The 15,926-nt window shown below is 32.8% G+C and overlaps 1 protein-coding gene across 3 annotated transcripts in view; it reads right to left on the reverse strand.

Annotated features, from left to right (window-relative positions):
• kcnip4a (potassium voltage-gated channel interacting protein 4a) overlaps positions 1-15,926 on the reverse strand; it is a 540,475-nt gene that overhangs the window by 150,118 nt on the left and 374,431 nt on the right. The window contains exon 1 of one of the 3 annotated variants that reach the window (XM_088625561.1): positions 13,920-14,379. The exons of the other annotated variants lie outside the window; for them this stretch is intronic. Coding sequence (XP_088481687.1) covers positions 13,920-14,019 — 100 coding nt within the window. The 5' untranslated portion in view covers positions 14,020-14,379. Of the gene's footprint in view, positions 1-13,919; positions 14,380-15,926 lie in introns of those variants that run through there. 3 annotated transcript variants of the gene reach the window in all.

Consider the following 15,926-nt stretch of genomic DNA (forward strand, 5'->3'; position numbering starts at 1 on the left):
CCAATTGTTTTGATAACTGCAATCCTATGTCTTTGATGCCAAAACGTCATCTGCTCCAGCTGGTACAATGTACAGTAGGGCAGCAAATATTCCCCTTGGAATTGAGCAGCATGAACACATTACTCTACGGTTAACTAAATTGTCAACCATAGAGTTTCAAATCCGAGACAAGGCGCTCTTCTTAACTCAGTCTTTTAAAATGGATCCTGATAACCTTAAAGATCTTTTGAAATTCTTAGATCCTTTGTATCACACAAGCTGCTCTGGTTGAACCATGAACTACAGTACGTGGAAGTGTATTTAAAACTAATACCATGAGGTGCTGGGATTTTGTTACCCAAAGGATTGTACAGGTACTGTAGGTGTATGAAAAGAAAGCACTCTTTTGAATGTGGTACCCTAATTTCTATTAATACTGTAAATGGCTTCATGATTATATACTAACTACAGTACCACATGGGCTTGATAGATCAAATGGCGTTCATTTGTAATCATTCATACAGTATATCCTTATGTAGATTTTGGTCTTTTTGTACAGTAGCTCCCATTTCTAAGAGATAGATACAGTACTTAAGGATTTTCATTCAGATATTGTGTATCACCATCTCACTCTGAATATTTTGTCTTTCAATCAGAAAGTTCCTTACCACCCCCTTGTTTAAATTTCAACCAAGGAGTGATGTTTCCCATACATCTTTACATTTGAAAGTACTCTGAGTCCATAGCAAATCCTTTGTCCTTGATGAGTTAACCAAAAAGATGTGAAAATTAGTGCACTTATTAATGTTGTTTCAATGGAAAAAAAAATAGGCAGTTTTTTGCACATTGTGAACACTACTGTATACTTTCTATTATTTTTAAGGAAAAGCTAAAAATACTGTACTGTAATGTATATTAAAAAAAATGATTTATCCTTCAACATCCAAAGTTCCTCTGTCTAATCCATTAATCCTTTTAACAAAACTGTTTCACTTCATATTGTCACATCAACTTGGCTCAAAGAACAATTGAAAAGAAAAGTGACAAGAATAATAAAACCCTGCAATGGGATAAAAAAAAAACAAAGTTGACAATCATATTATTTTGAACAAAAAGATGACTTCTTAGGCACTCATATTTGCTCAAACAGAAAAGAAAAGCATCATTAACAGCAATGCTGCAATTGTCTAAAATCTATTAAAATAATATTCACCAGTCCTATTAATGATTTGTATGTTACATTTAAATATTTAGTATTTTGAAATGATCAGAAAAAAAATATTTTTTAACAAGACTATATCAATGAGATATTTACTTTAAGTAACTAGCAGGAGGTTAGAGCAGAAAACATATTTAACAGTCATTTCACAGCTCATGGTGCATGCCCATAATGTCTAATTGTCCAGTCACTACAGAATTTTGTATGTGACATGTTTAGGTTTTACACAATATTGAAAGATCTATCATTGTATCCTTAAAAAATATCCTGAAATAGTATTACAAAGGCAAATATCTTGATAATCACTTTCAACATGTTAATTAGTAAGATTTCAGTATACTAAAACTTAACAATTCTGTAAATCCTTTTATTACGAAAAATAAGAATACTGTATGTCAGTGCAAAAATCAAATACCACACCTCTGATCTTCATGATTGTGATTCAAGGTGCATACAGTTCTGCTTCAATGATTAAATGTCAGAAGATAATATGACCTCAGGTTTTCCATGTGTACTGTCTATATTTTTAGCAAACCATTACAAGTCATTTTGCAACAGTAGCCACATCTCTATTTTCATGAGTATAAGCTGTCATTCATGTCAAGCCTTTATAAAAGACAGACAAAACAGGTGGAAAAACCAATTGGGAGCAACAGTGTCAGAATTCTATTTATAATATTCAATAATAAAGCTGAAACTCCCACAGTGAGGAAAATGGAACCCCAATTAAATTTTCATTTCACTTAAGCAGCTGCGTAATTAAATGTGCCTAAACTTCTTCTAAAAATAATTTCAAGTGTCTAAGATAGTATTGTCGAAACCAAGCAGGGTTTAATACAAGCACAAAGCTTATTTTTTATTAGCAATTACATGGTATTTGATGTTTTCTTGTCTCTAAACGTTAGGTACTAAACATCTGATTTCCCCCATTTTAACTTCTTTATTCTAAATTTTCAAAAAAGGAAATGCAAGATGCTTCAATTTGATGCTATTCTGTTTGGACAGGACAGCAAGTTGCCTTAAGACAGAAGCATATAGAAAATAAATTGATGTGTTGTCCATAAAAACATTAGGGTTTCTGTGCGCTGTAGCATTTAATTTCCATGGGTGCATTCACAAGAACAACCACCATGACCTTTAGAGTTTTAGCAGTTTTTCACGTAGACCAAATTGAAAAAGATTAATAACTATTACTCAGCAAACCACAAAATCCAACATATGGTTATTAAGTAAAATCAATCAACACGTACTGTTTTTGACAAAATGTAAAAAATAAATATAAAAAAAGGTTCCCTTCTATTTCTAAAGCTCTTTGAGATCGTTTGTGATGAAAACTTACCAAGCAAATACTGTATTAATTACATACAGTATGAGACACTGAAAACTATCTTTATGTTTAAGCAATAAACTACAGTATTTTACTTCACAACTGTAAGTCAGTTTTGCGTTTTTATTGAAACTCAGTGTTAATATGTTGACATATTTTTCCATTAAAAGGAAACAAACAATAAGGATTGAACTTAAAAGAGATAAAGAATTACAGTTATGATCTTACCCTGTTCAGAAAAGCTAAGCACATATTTTCAAAATCTTCATTTTTCCCCCAAAGATGACACATACTGTATGGGGATTTTTCCTTGCAATGTCAGGCATTGTCAATAATCCTAATCATAATAAAATTTTCAACAAAGGTGCATTGACACTTGTTCAAGTTGTGAGGCACGTGTTTGAAGTGCAGAAAGAAACCTACTGTCTAGTCTGCACTACTGTATATTATTCATATACTGTACATAATGGCAACTGGAATTCCCAAAGTAGCAGTACTCGGTTGACTGAACACTCCCAGAAAGGTGGGTTTGAGTCTGCCAGAATGCCACCGCTTGTCATGAAACAGAGTTCCTTTGAATTGTGGGGCATCTGTAAGCTCAAAGTGCTGTCAATGAGATATGAGTATTCTTCTAGTTAATGCTAACAGTCCTGGAAGTGTTGTGAAACTTCTACTGTGCAATAAAACTGGGGGCCAAACAGTGCAGGGTAAGAGGGATCTAGAGTCAAGGTGACTGGTGATTCATAACTGGTGGAACATGAGATTGTTTCTCAAATTTTCAATGGGCTGTCTAATGTGGAAAAATGATAATGACTCACCTGTACAATTTGCCAAACCCTTCACTATTTAATTTGCTGTTCTCCTTCTAAAGTCCAGTTAATAGCATTTCACCGCCTTTATAGGGCAGTGATTTTTATGGCTGTTGCATACAGGATTCTGACCCTCCATTACAGAAGGGTACTACATCTTTTCTTCTCATGCTTTATTTCCAAATCATCAAGACCAGTATGACAGGTTTAAATGTCATATCAAGGTAATGCAGGGAATGTGCTTTTATCAGAATCTGACAATCAGCCATCACTTTGATCTCTATCTTGTCACTTAGTCAATGAAATCACACTTAGTCAATGAATAAACAAGAAAGATTAAGGAGATGTTCCAAAAATAAGAATGTAATGCATGGATTCATGTAGAAAGCTTGTGTGTGTGCCCTGCTGGCATACGGTTTCTCTAATTGTGATTGAAAGGTTTCTTGCCACTGAATCCCCAAGTGATTTAAAATCTTGTGGAGCAAATGTTTAACCACACAGTTAAACCAGATGTGTATATTTTATCTATTATATCTATTTAAAATATATACATAAACAAGGAGCTTAATTTCCAGGTCAAAAGCATAGCATGTTTTTAATGTACACACTAGAGATTCACTATCTAATGAGGAAACACTTCAGGTGAATTTGTTCTAAAATAATAAAGATTTAAGCATTTTTTATTACACAGATACAGTAAATGTCACTCGTTGGGTGATTTTCTCACCTAAATTAATTTAAATGGTAATTTAAAGTTGCCTTCTTCACATACTATTTAAAAAATGATGTTTGGAAAATACTTTGAAAGTGAAATACTTCACAGCAATTCTTTCTCTCCCATTCACACTGATCTCTGATTCCTTGTGATTTACAAATTAAGCACTCATTATATATTGTCATTAAACCAACTACCTTCATGGAAACATCTCTTTAATTGTAGCAGAAAAACATGGTATAAAATCATCAAAGTCAAGATTTATTTTCTCATCAAGAAAATAAATACACAGAAATTCCATTGAAAGAGCTCTTTTTTCTCCTTCAGCAAACACAAGCTGCTGTTTAAAGAGTATTTTTTGCTTGGTGCTTTCATATCTAATATACCTAATGCTCATAACAATTCTGTAATTATAATAAATGCACAGTGATTATTATTAGTACTTGAAAAACTGTCTAAGTTTGCTTTTTCACACTAGATAGAAAGTGACATCTCATTATCTCAATATTTCCTTTTGTCAATTGGTTAACTAGTAAATGAGGGTAAATTCTGACATAATGCAAATCATTTTTTAGTGTAGTAATGATGAAAATAAAGAAAAAACTGAATCTTATTTGGCTTTTATAAGTGTAGTTTTACTGATTCTTCCAAAATGAAAATCCTACTGTGTGTACAATGCATTTCTGTAGTGTGAATTATACTTGATTTTGTCCAGACAAAGAATAAAAAAGGTAAAAAGTTCACAGTGCCTTTTTGTGTCAGAGTGCATCCGGGACCAATAAATAAAAGGAGAGCTTAATTTTACAGGTATTTCACCCTGATGAAATATTTGCTCACCCTGTCAGTTTGTTCTTGATACATTTCTTATTAAACATGTCCTGCATGATACTCTGTTGTTATTTCTCCTTAAATTGCTATTTACCATGAAAACTATTTCAGTAAAATATCTTGCAAAGAGAAATCTCAGACCTAATTTGATGTATGCTGGATGCAAATTACTCCTCCAAAAAGCTAAAAAGCTTGAAAAGAGCATCTCAGAGTAAAGAGAATTGGGAATTGTAAAGGTATTGTACTGACAGGTAATCTAAGTTCTTCTTCTAAGATTGTCATGGCATTTGCTGACACTTTTGCTGCTTCTTCTGTACCTCATTGAAGTCAGTTTTTAAACGTTCTGAAGGCTTTCTGTAAATGATCTTTTATTTATCAGAATAATCAGGAAGATAAATGAAATTCTAACAAAAAGTCCCAGAGAAGATCTCATTCAAGCACATCTGCCACTTGGGACTATACTGTATTTTGTAATACAAAAACTTCAGGTTAACCGGGTTAAAGAACCCTGAAGTCTAAAAATACAAATAAAGCAGTTATGTAAAGGTATGTATATAAGTTTAATTTATTTGGCTTTTCAATTGCCAAAGACAAAATTCCCGAAACTGTGCGAAAATGTGAGCCTATTACTCAAACTATTTAACGAAAACACATTAGTGTTTTGAGTATAAATTTGCTGAACTCTTGCCTTTGCTATTTCTTTTAGTTTTAATTCCAAATGCAAATTTCTGAACTACACATTCAATTTTATAAATGCAATTCTGTTATGTTCATGTTGCTTCTGTTGGTCTCAGATTTCCTTTGTACATATACAGTAAATACACTTGACAATGTCTTTATTTGTTTACAGAGAAAGATGAAGTGTGATGACAGCATTTTACTACATGAATATATCTTTGCTGATGATGCAGACAACTTATCTTGGCAAAAATATGCTGACTGAAATGTTGGCAAAACTTCACTGGACAGCATGACACTGCCCATTTCTGGACACTGGAGGTTACTAACTATATGTGATGCCTTCTCCCAAAAGTCTATTGTTTTATGCATATAATGCAGTTTACATTAGGAGCTAGTTGTTTGGGGGTAAACCATACAATTACCTTGTCCAACCCAATATAAAAATGTTGTAATTTCTGTTTTTAAGAAATGTACTATTAGTCTCAAAAAGTGTGTAGTAAAATGTTTTGCATACCTACCAATAAAGGTATATTATAGTTTGATTATACTTTTATATTTATCCTAGTGTGAATAATATGATTAACCTTCTTTAAGTTGTTGTTGAAATTTATATCAGAAACATAATTAAGCCAGTAGACATTAAACTGGTGCATACAACTGATTACACATAAAGTGATTTTTAAAACTTTAAGACCGATACATAAGAAAACAGTACCTATAAATAGCAGCAATATATCACCAACTCTAAAATGTGTCTGTCAGGGGAGGGAGAGTAGGAGAGAGCTACTAATTGCATGTGATTGCTTCTGGTGGCTGAATGATAAATGATAAAGATCATGAATGAATTTTGACTGGGCCTATATTTATTAACTCTTTAAAGTAGCTTGGTACTGTATGACTGAAGACATATTTTCATAAGACCACTCTGAATTAGTCATAGATTAATATGAATAGCTTCATTTTCTTTTATTTTCTCTTGTGCAGTCATTATCAAATTATGCATCAGGATTTCCATTGTAAGTAATAGAACTACATTCTAATGAATAAAAAAGGGAGCCTCACCCTCTTCAAAAAATGAATATTTTCTTGCTGTCCTTATGTCTCAAATATGTCAAAGAAATAAATTGAGCTATCAAAAATGTTAGGATGTATGTTTAAACCCTTCAAAAATGTAACATTACAGAGAAGTAATTTATCCAACTTTAAAAGAACTCTGTTTATTCCAGGTCTATGCACAGCAGGACTGTGTCTGGAGCTTCATGGTGCCATCCATATACAAAGCAGCAGAACGGCTCCACACTGTGAGGATGAGATCAAACACTCTTGTCTGGTGAAAATGAATAATATGAAGCCTTTCTACATTAACCTTTATTTAGCCAGTTGCTGAAATCTAATCTAATTCAAATAATCGGTTTTAAAAAGAGGCATCATGTCTGTTCATGTTTATTTGTTTATAACTTTCTAAATCAAAACAAATAAATACTATCCCAAAATTAAAAGCAATTTATTAATTCAATCAAGATCAAGACCCTTGTTGTTCTGTAAGTAGCAGTAAAAGTTAAAAGTTAAATTTCAAGAAAGAAATCCCTAAAGATTAAAAATAAGAATCATACGAGTTCTGTTTACATATTATAAACCCCCAAAATTGCTAGACTGGTTGCATTCAAAATAATTTACAAGTTATGTTCTGACTTTAAGTAAATCACAATTTAACCTGAAACGTTAATGACATTTATCATAAATTATCAAACCTTACCAGACAGATTTCCATCTACATATTTATATAATAACATTATTGGTATCTTAAACAGATATCAGATAATAGATCTTTATATTTGATCAAGAGGCTTATCTGCAATGTTACATACAAAATCCCTGCAGAAATTAATGTAATGCATTCATAAGTCACCTTGTTGAGAACCTACAGTATACAATAAATACAACATGGATGGGTACAAATGAAGATACTGAAGCAGTACATGGAAGGATGAACAGGCCACAGACGTAAAAAAAATACAAAAAAAAACAGAAGGCAAGGATAGGTGTCATTTATTCATATTATGTTTCTAAAATAGTATAACGATTTAGCATTTTGGTTTCCTTCACATTTGTGGTAGTGTAGGGAGCATTGGTAGAAGAGTGATTATTATTGTTGCCTTGCTGCACTGGGGTCCTGGGTTAAATTACCAGGGTACTATCTATAAGGAGTTTGTATGTTCTCCCTATGTTCTTGTGGGTTTCCTCCAGGTGCTACAGTTTCCTCTCACAGTCCAAAGACTGGTAGATTAAACTTTGTCCTGGTCTGTGTGTGTATGTGTAGTGCATTCCCTGTGATGGACTGGCATCCCATCCAGGGTGTATCCTGCCTTGTGCCCATTGTTTGCCAGATTAGGCTCCAACTCCTCTGCCACCCTGTACTGGATAAAGCAAGTATAAAATGGGTGGATGAAAGCAATGTGGTAGTGTTATGAAGAGAACATCAGAGTGTAACTGTGCTTATAATATGCATGGGTTTGTGAACTGTAAATCTTTTAGTGCATCATGTACTGTAGATGTATATGTACTTTTAATTACCAACAATTACATGGGTTGAATGTTATCTTCTACTGTACATTATGAAAGAAGATATTTTATAATTAAAACTAACTGAAATTAATGATAGTAACATGTTCATCATTAAAGAACAACAAGTAGTTAAACTAGTTACTAATAAAAGTAAAGTTTCTAATAGTTAAATAATAGCCACTTTTTTTTTCCTTTCTGGTTCTTACCTCAGAACCCAAGAAAAAATAACACACAAACCAGTTGACTTTCATGAAGGTCTGCTTTACGTTATCTCAGAAATCTTTAAAAACAAAAACATTTTTTGACACTTCTGCTAATTGTTTACAACAACCACTAAAATTTGAAATAGTAATCAGCTGAAAAGCTATTTGCTGAGAGCATTTGGTTCCCGTTAGCAACTGTTGACTATCAACAACGCTATATTCATTATGAAATAAATGCAAATGCATTGCAATAGCCATCATGGTGTTTTCAAACCTGCTATTCGGTTCTTTCAGTTTTCTACTTATACTTGTGTGAAAAAAAAACGTTATGCAAGCTACCTTTTAAAATATGCATTTTCAGAGTATCTTACTGTTTCCTTCCTTCTGTGCAACCATCTGGGATGAACAAAATGACACCAGTTTGCTTAAAGTGCAACAGACTGAGGATTCCCCATGTTGATACTCCTTGTGTTTCAGGCCATTCAAACTAAAGATAATTAACAGTGAAACTAGATCCAAATATTAAATTCAACTACAACTGTAAATGAAGAAGAAATACTGTATTAGTTAGTACAGTAAATGTGTGTTTTCAATAAAGTGAACAAGTGAGGACACACATTTTGTTTGTTCAGTATTGTAGAACTTGCTAACGTGTTATTAGGATATCTGAAAAAGAAGTAACCCCAGAAGAGAAAAAAAAAATCCACAAATCATTTACCTCCAACTGTACAACAGGCGCATTTGCAATAAATGAGCATCCACAGCAATCTCAGCAACTAACCAGGTATGCCTTCCTACCCTGAAATTTAGTCATTATCTCAAGCATGCCTCCAAATTCCAGCAACACAAGAAGTTTTGGGCCACAAGCGATATGCCACTTACAACACAAGACTGAGGTGGATGAATATTAACACTCTTGAGAACAAAGCAGTGACATTATAGTAACTCTACAGTTGTAGCATATACTACAGTATAATAACATACTGTACGGTACACTTTATATACCCAATATACTGTACTGTGCCATGTCATAATAAAGTGTCACATTAACACATAACACATTATGCACACCAAAATATATACTGTAGCAGGGGATAAAAAATACATTATTTATTAGATTGGTTACTTTTGTGTCTAATATAGGTTGTTACTCAATTAACTACTGCCTAATGAAGGCAATTAAACAAGACAGGGCAATTGCCTAGTTTGTCAGATTGCTTGGTTTATTAATTTTATATTGTAAAAATCCCTTTTGCCATTTGAATACATCAGGTTTTAGTCCAATTAACACTCTAGTAATTTTGGTTCTCACAAAAGAACTAAGCAATTAACACAGAGAAACTACTTAAATATGAACACTGTAATGGAAAATTGACATTTTAATGGTTTTTTATTTAGTTTAATAAGGTAAACCTGTAGAGTACACCACATCTGTGTTACCGGTACTGGATGCCATTTTGTCATTCTAACTTTGCAAAATTTGTATACCAGAAATGTTTGTGCAATATACTATAGCCATGAGTCAGGTGAACATGTCCCAGCACCACTGGGAGAGATATGAGCATTTTTACAGTATGTGCAGCATTTCCTTCAATTCAAGTAAATGACTAAATAGTTTTTTAATGGCTTTTCACCAAATGCTTTTATTCAGCAACAATTGAGGTTGTTCAATTTAAAATATATATATATTTCCACCCAAATGAATATATTCTAACACTATACATTACAAATTGATTTCACCTCTTCATCTGTATCAAAAATATTCTCCTGTAGTGTTTCATCTTCTTTTTTTAATCTGGTCCCTACCTCATCCTTTTATTTGCATACTGTAGATAAAGGCACTGTAGTATATCATACAAGGATTGAGATGTACTTTAATTTTGGACAGTTCAAGGTTGACTAATATTTATTTACCTTATTTATTTAGCATGAGGAAGTGTATTTAACGTTTTGAAGGAGGTTACATTTTCCACAATATATTAATATACAGTTATATGTGTGCAGTGAAATATGGGATAACCCCAAGTACTGTACTTTCTTTTAGAACAGCTACTGTAAGTATTTACTGTGAAGGACCCTTTGACTTGCTTTAATTCAAAGATATATTTACTGAAACAACAACAAAACATTTCTATGCTGTTATTCTGTTATGTTTGTTGTCCACCTGCATTAACATGCCTCATGACCATTTTCTTGAAGGCTATAAAAAGAAATATCTTGTTCTTAATGCTCATACAGCTGGACAACTGTTAAGATACTGAAAGTCAGAGGCACTAGAAAGATTTTATAATGAAAGCTTTTTTTTACTCATGTTGGGATAGAAAAATCAAAAGCCATTTCATAGGACCACCTTCCCTAAAGGTTTTCTGCACTGGTTCAAGCTTTTTTTTCGTTTTGTCAATTTAGCACATCATCTTCATCCACTTTATCAGCCATAACTGCCCACATCAGGTCTTGCCTATTCAGGAATGACAAGATCATTCACATTGGAAACAGACCATGAATAATTCAATCTTTGGTTTATGGTAATTAGCAGAAGGAGTCGCTTTCTCAATTTTTAATGTACAGTATTTTACTTTTGAGTGCAACTTTGTCATATATTGTGATCATTCCATTTCAACAATATTACATTTGTGCAAAATACTGTGAGACAAAACCATTTTCTATTTTATTTGTACAACTATCTATTCAAAGTTTAACAGCCTGGAGTATTATTAAGTACCACTATTCCTAAATGGAATTGGTGTGCCACCAGTTACAGGAACAGGTGTGCTGTGATAGTGTATTTTGGAAAATGCACAAGATTTCTTGATATTGTAATTAGTGTCAGAATCCAAACACCTCCTGGCCTGTTGCACACACTGCACTTTTAAAGAGTTCATGGGATCGATGGAAAAATAGGTGTACTGTTATGGTTTCACTAAAGATTAATGTGATTTCATACTTACATTTTGTCACATAATTGGAGGACAGGTGTGTGATGTGAAACAATTGTTTTGGACTGGGAATTGTGGGAGAACAATTTTGGAAGCTATAAATAAATCAGATTAGGTTTTAGCTGTTAAAATAACTTAAAAGATTATATGAGATTTGATCAAACAGGTGACAGATAACAGCGCTGGAAAATTAAAAAAAAGTTTTAAAATGGAAAGCCCTTTACATTATAGTCTTCAATTAAACAGAATGTTTCAGTTAATCATTCCTTAAATCAGATCAGTCTTTTCACTAGTAATCTTCAATTGGGGTAATTAGGTTATCGAGCACATTGACAAATGACTGTCTGTAAACTGAATTATACATTTTCTGTGTTCTGGGAGTCATATAATCAAGTGGAATGGTGTTTCCTTACAAGTCATCTGCCAGGCTAACTCCATTTAAGTTTGTAAAATACAGACCCATCTCGTCTTCTTTTAGAAGTGAAAGCAAAGAAAGAGTATAGTATGCTCTGTTTAGCAACAAAATACTAAAACACCCAAGGTCTGCAAAGGTCTGGAAGAAAATAAGCCTATCCCATAAGGTCTATAGCTTATTCTGGCACAACCTCTTAGAAATCATCATCACATGACCACAGTATAAATATACCAGAAATAAAATGCTACTGTACATCAATTTATTTATCGAAGGCCTAGGATCTGGGAAAGCCCTATGGTGCTGATGTACTGTGTTAAACAAGTTGTTCTGCTGCTAAAAAATCAATAATAATCGTATTGTGTACAATATACATGCTGCAAAACTATAAGCACATACTGAGTGCTTTGAGGTAGGGTGGGGGACTCCATCATAACTTAAAGAGCATCTGCTAAATGTTTTTTTTACTAGGTCATAATAACAGTAGTATGATTTTCTCAGAAAACTATAAAAATACATGTGATAAGATATTCCTGAAACATGCTATAACTATTTTCAAGATTTTTTAGAAAAGGAATCTTAAATGCCCCATCAAAATGTGAAGATAAAGAATATTCTTTATAAAGCACCTGTTAAAAACATGGATCATGTTTCGATGATAGGTAATATTACATTCTCTAATAAAAAATTATTATTTATTTAATATTAAGTCCAATTATATTTAAATTTATCTTACCAATATTGGACGTCTGGGAGTTACTGGATATTTTTGTCTAAGAAGTCTGATACATACGGTACGTACTTCAAACAAAATGTATTGTCAATAAACTCTAAAATGTAAAATGTCAAGCATTAATGTTTTCAATTTAAATGTATGATGCTGATATATGTATCACAATGTCAAAAAAAAATTCACTGTGATGTGTAAAAATTGCAACTAATTTAATTTTTAGTTGTTTGTTTTTGTCAGTTGTGAACTGGCAAGAAAATAACACTTGGAAATCAAACTTCTTCTGAACTGGCAGTGAAATCACTCATTACAAGAATTGCCCAGAACACTGTTCACTTAGTTACATTGCCTGAAATCCCTGTTGTTATTCAGAAAAACTGAGAGGATTCTTCATTGAGGCACCACAAATATAAGTACCAGGTTCTAAAGGTCAAGACTGTGCAACCAATGTCAAATCCTTTTCCACTTACAAAGAGTGCCAGCAATATTCAGCAGTAGTTTTATCATATCCTCGGGCAAGTCAGGCTTAAATGTACATTACATATTAAAACCTACAAACAGATACAAAAAGAAACAAAAATGATACATACTTGCAGAGCTACAGCCTTTCCTAAACTTGTTGGTTTTTGTACCATTTGCTATTTTTAGGATAAAAAAGTCATTGTTTGTGATTGTTCAGTAGTCTATATGAAGCAGACAAGATTCCTGCTACATACTGTACTTTAGATTGCACTTACGACCTGTTGATGCTATACATCCTACTGCTGTCTTCAAATGCTCAATTTTAATTTGATTTCCTTATTTAAATCTTTAAAGAGTACTCTGAAATGCCTGAACTGCAATTTCTCAACTATTTGTAAATTAATATCCAGTTTTGTTTGTTTTAGCATATCTTGAGACTTGTTCAATAATACCTTTACTTTAAATAAATTGTGTGTATAATTAAGAATACAAATTCCTATACTGAAATTCAGAACACAGAGTATTATTTAACAGACAATACAGTACAGAAACAACTTCCAATTGTTTACCAAACAGGTATTGTTATTCTTGATTTTTGCTACAAGAGTTTTCTCTTAAAGATTTAGTTTTCAGTTCAGAGGTAAATGGATTATCTTCCCTGTTTTCTACTCAGGTTAAAAAAATGTAATATTTTGAATGTGTAAAACTTTAAAAAGGAAACAAACTGCATAAATTAATTCTAAAAAGGTGAGAAACACAAATAATTAAAATATGAAGATATTCTTTAGTTTATTAGTTGATAGTATACAGTACTGTCTACTTAACATGACAGTTGATGTATCTTGCATTATGTACTGTAAACTTATCACCACATTTTAGAAACATCTTTAAAATATATAAGAAGTCTTTTGAATTAAACTATAGGATTTAAAAGAAAATAGTTTATTTAGAATAGCTTCCTCTGTACATCACCAATTTTCAATATGTACTGCACTGCACCCTACTGCTGAAACAAATAAGAAGTTAAAGCAGAAAAGCTTTTTTTTTCCTTACCGTCAATGCTTGCTTCAAGGAGCCCAAACTGTTCCAAAACCTTTACAAATAGTACAATCACCACCAGCACTGCTATCATTTCAAGCCCCTCCAAGTTCATGATGAGTTAGGTCATTGTCTCACTGCGTCCGCCGAGAAAAAGTGCTCTTTGGACTGGCAGCCTTTGCGAAGCCATTTAACTACATTAAGAGAAGCAACATCTCAGCCCGAGACAGAGTGGGAGAGAGAGTGAACACATCCTGTCTACACCAGCACAGGGCCAGGAGTGGCAGGCAGATAAACTTGGGCCTGTCAGGATTATCCACTTGCTCGTTATCTCTCCTACACAGAGAGACACTCGTGCATTAAGAAACAGACAATTCACCCACAGACCCAGGAGGTCACCCTGTACACATCCCGTGGAAAGTCGTTGTGTCAGGAGTGATAGTCAGACATCTGGGAATATGCTTCCCCATATACTCTGCTCGTGTTTCTCCAAGTGGTGTTGTTGTGGATAATCTGTTGCTGGGGCAACGGGATCTCTAACAAATGTATAGATTCGCATTGGATGCCGAGAGAACCACAGACTGCAAAAATAAGAGCACTAGAAGAAGAGAGGGATCCCACATGCTGTAAAGTCCCTTAACAATATACTTGCCAATCGTCAGATTATAAAATCTCCAGAGGTAAATGCTGGAATTACTGTTAGCTCTTAAGGGAATTTTATGAATAAAAATACTATATGAGAAAAGCCATGAGTCCTGTAAAATGTAAAATGTAATATCACATAAATGAATTGCTCTCTGTGAAAACTGGAGTTAAATTATAAATGGGCTAATTTTTTTTAACTAAAGACAAAAAAACAGTTGTAACTCACTGTACAGTATACAGTTAATATTTTGTATTTCTCATCCCTCTTTTCCTGACAGATGAAATACTGCAAAGCCCTTTTGATTTATTCTAAATTAGATATTGGTTTTGGAGGATTTAGTTACCATATCCACTCTGGAAACCCACATGTGTAGTTATACTATTATTACTGACAATCAATTAACTTCTCATTAATGTAAACAAACAAAATAATGTTTGTTTTATTTCAGAACTTTAAAATTGTATTTGTTCTTTTGTGAAACTTTAGAGCTCCAGTTCTAACAAAATGTAATGATTTGTGGTTGTTGTCCAACTAAATGACTGAAAGTAATTTGATTTTAGAGAAATATTAAAATAGGACATCTGTGAAGAATTTGTGTTGTAGAAAACAAGAAACAGCGGCTTTATAGGAGAGGAAACACATTGCATTACATTTACCCAGTTACCACAGAAAGGAAAAAAAAATACCGTCAACAACTCACTTTTCAGATTTAAATGTTTACAGCAATTCTGGTCTATTGTGTCACTTTTAACAAGAAAGATGTCCTTCAGAGCTGACTTATAAAAACTCATTAAGCTGAGACATGAAACTAGCGTCTAGCTAAATAAAAAAATACAGAGTATCTTGTTCAAAAATGTAAATGAAAGCTTAGCATTTAAATATAGATCTATAAATAAAAAGGGTTCTACATGAAATTTTAAACTGGCAGGGAAAAAAGTGTTTAATAAAAGCAGAACATTATTGAGTTGCATCTTGTCCATCTGTTCATTGTCAAGCTTTTAACATTTTGAAAAGTCATATTGTTTGCATAGATATACTGAAAATGTATTAATACTATTTAATATACATTACAGGGATACATTTTCTTTCATTTAATAACAAATTCTCTACCTGAATAATTCATTTATATGTGTACTTCTCCTTCCCATTTATATGCAGTGTAAATCACCCTGGATAGGAGAATAATTATAAAACTGAATGCTGCATTTTCTAAAATGCAAATTTGTCATTTTTCACAGTTTACTGCAGAATTGCTATGCGTGGTATAACTATTTGAATATTACTGGTTGTTTTGTTTTGATTATAAAAATAATTGTATTCGATTTACTCAGACAAGGCTGCTCACAGAATCTTGTTTTATCTTCTCACTTGAAAGA

The sequence above is a fragment of the Lepisosteus platostomus genome, chromosome 1, assembly GCF_059453375.1.
Source record: "Lepisosteus platostomus isolate fLepPlt1 chromosome 1, fLepPlt1.hap1, whole genome shotgun sequence".
Classification (NCBI taxonomy): domain Eukaryota; kingdom Metazoa; phylum Chordata; class Actinopteri; order Semionotiformes; family Lepisosteidae; genus Lepisosteus; species Lepisosteus platostomus.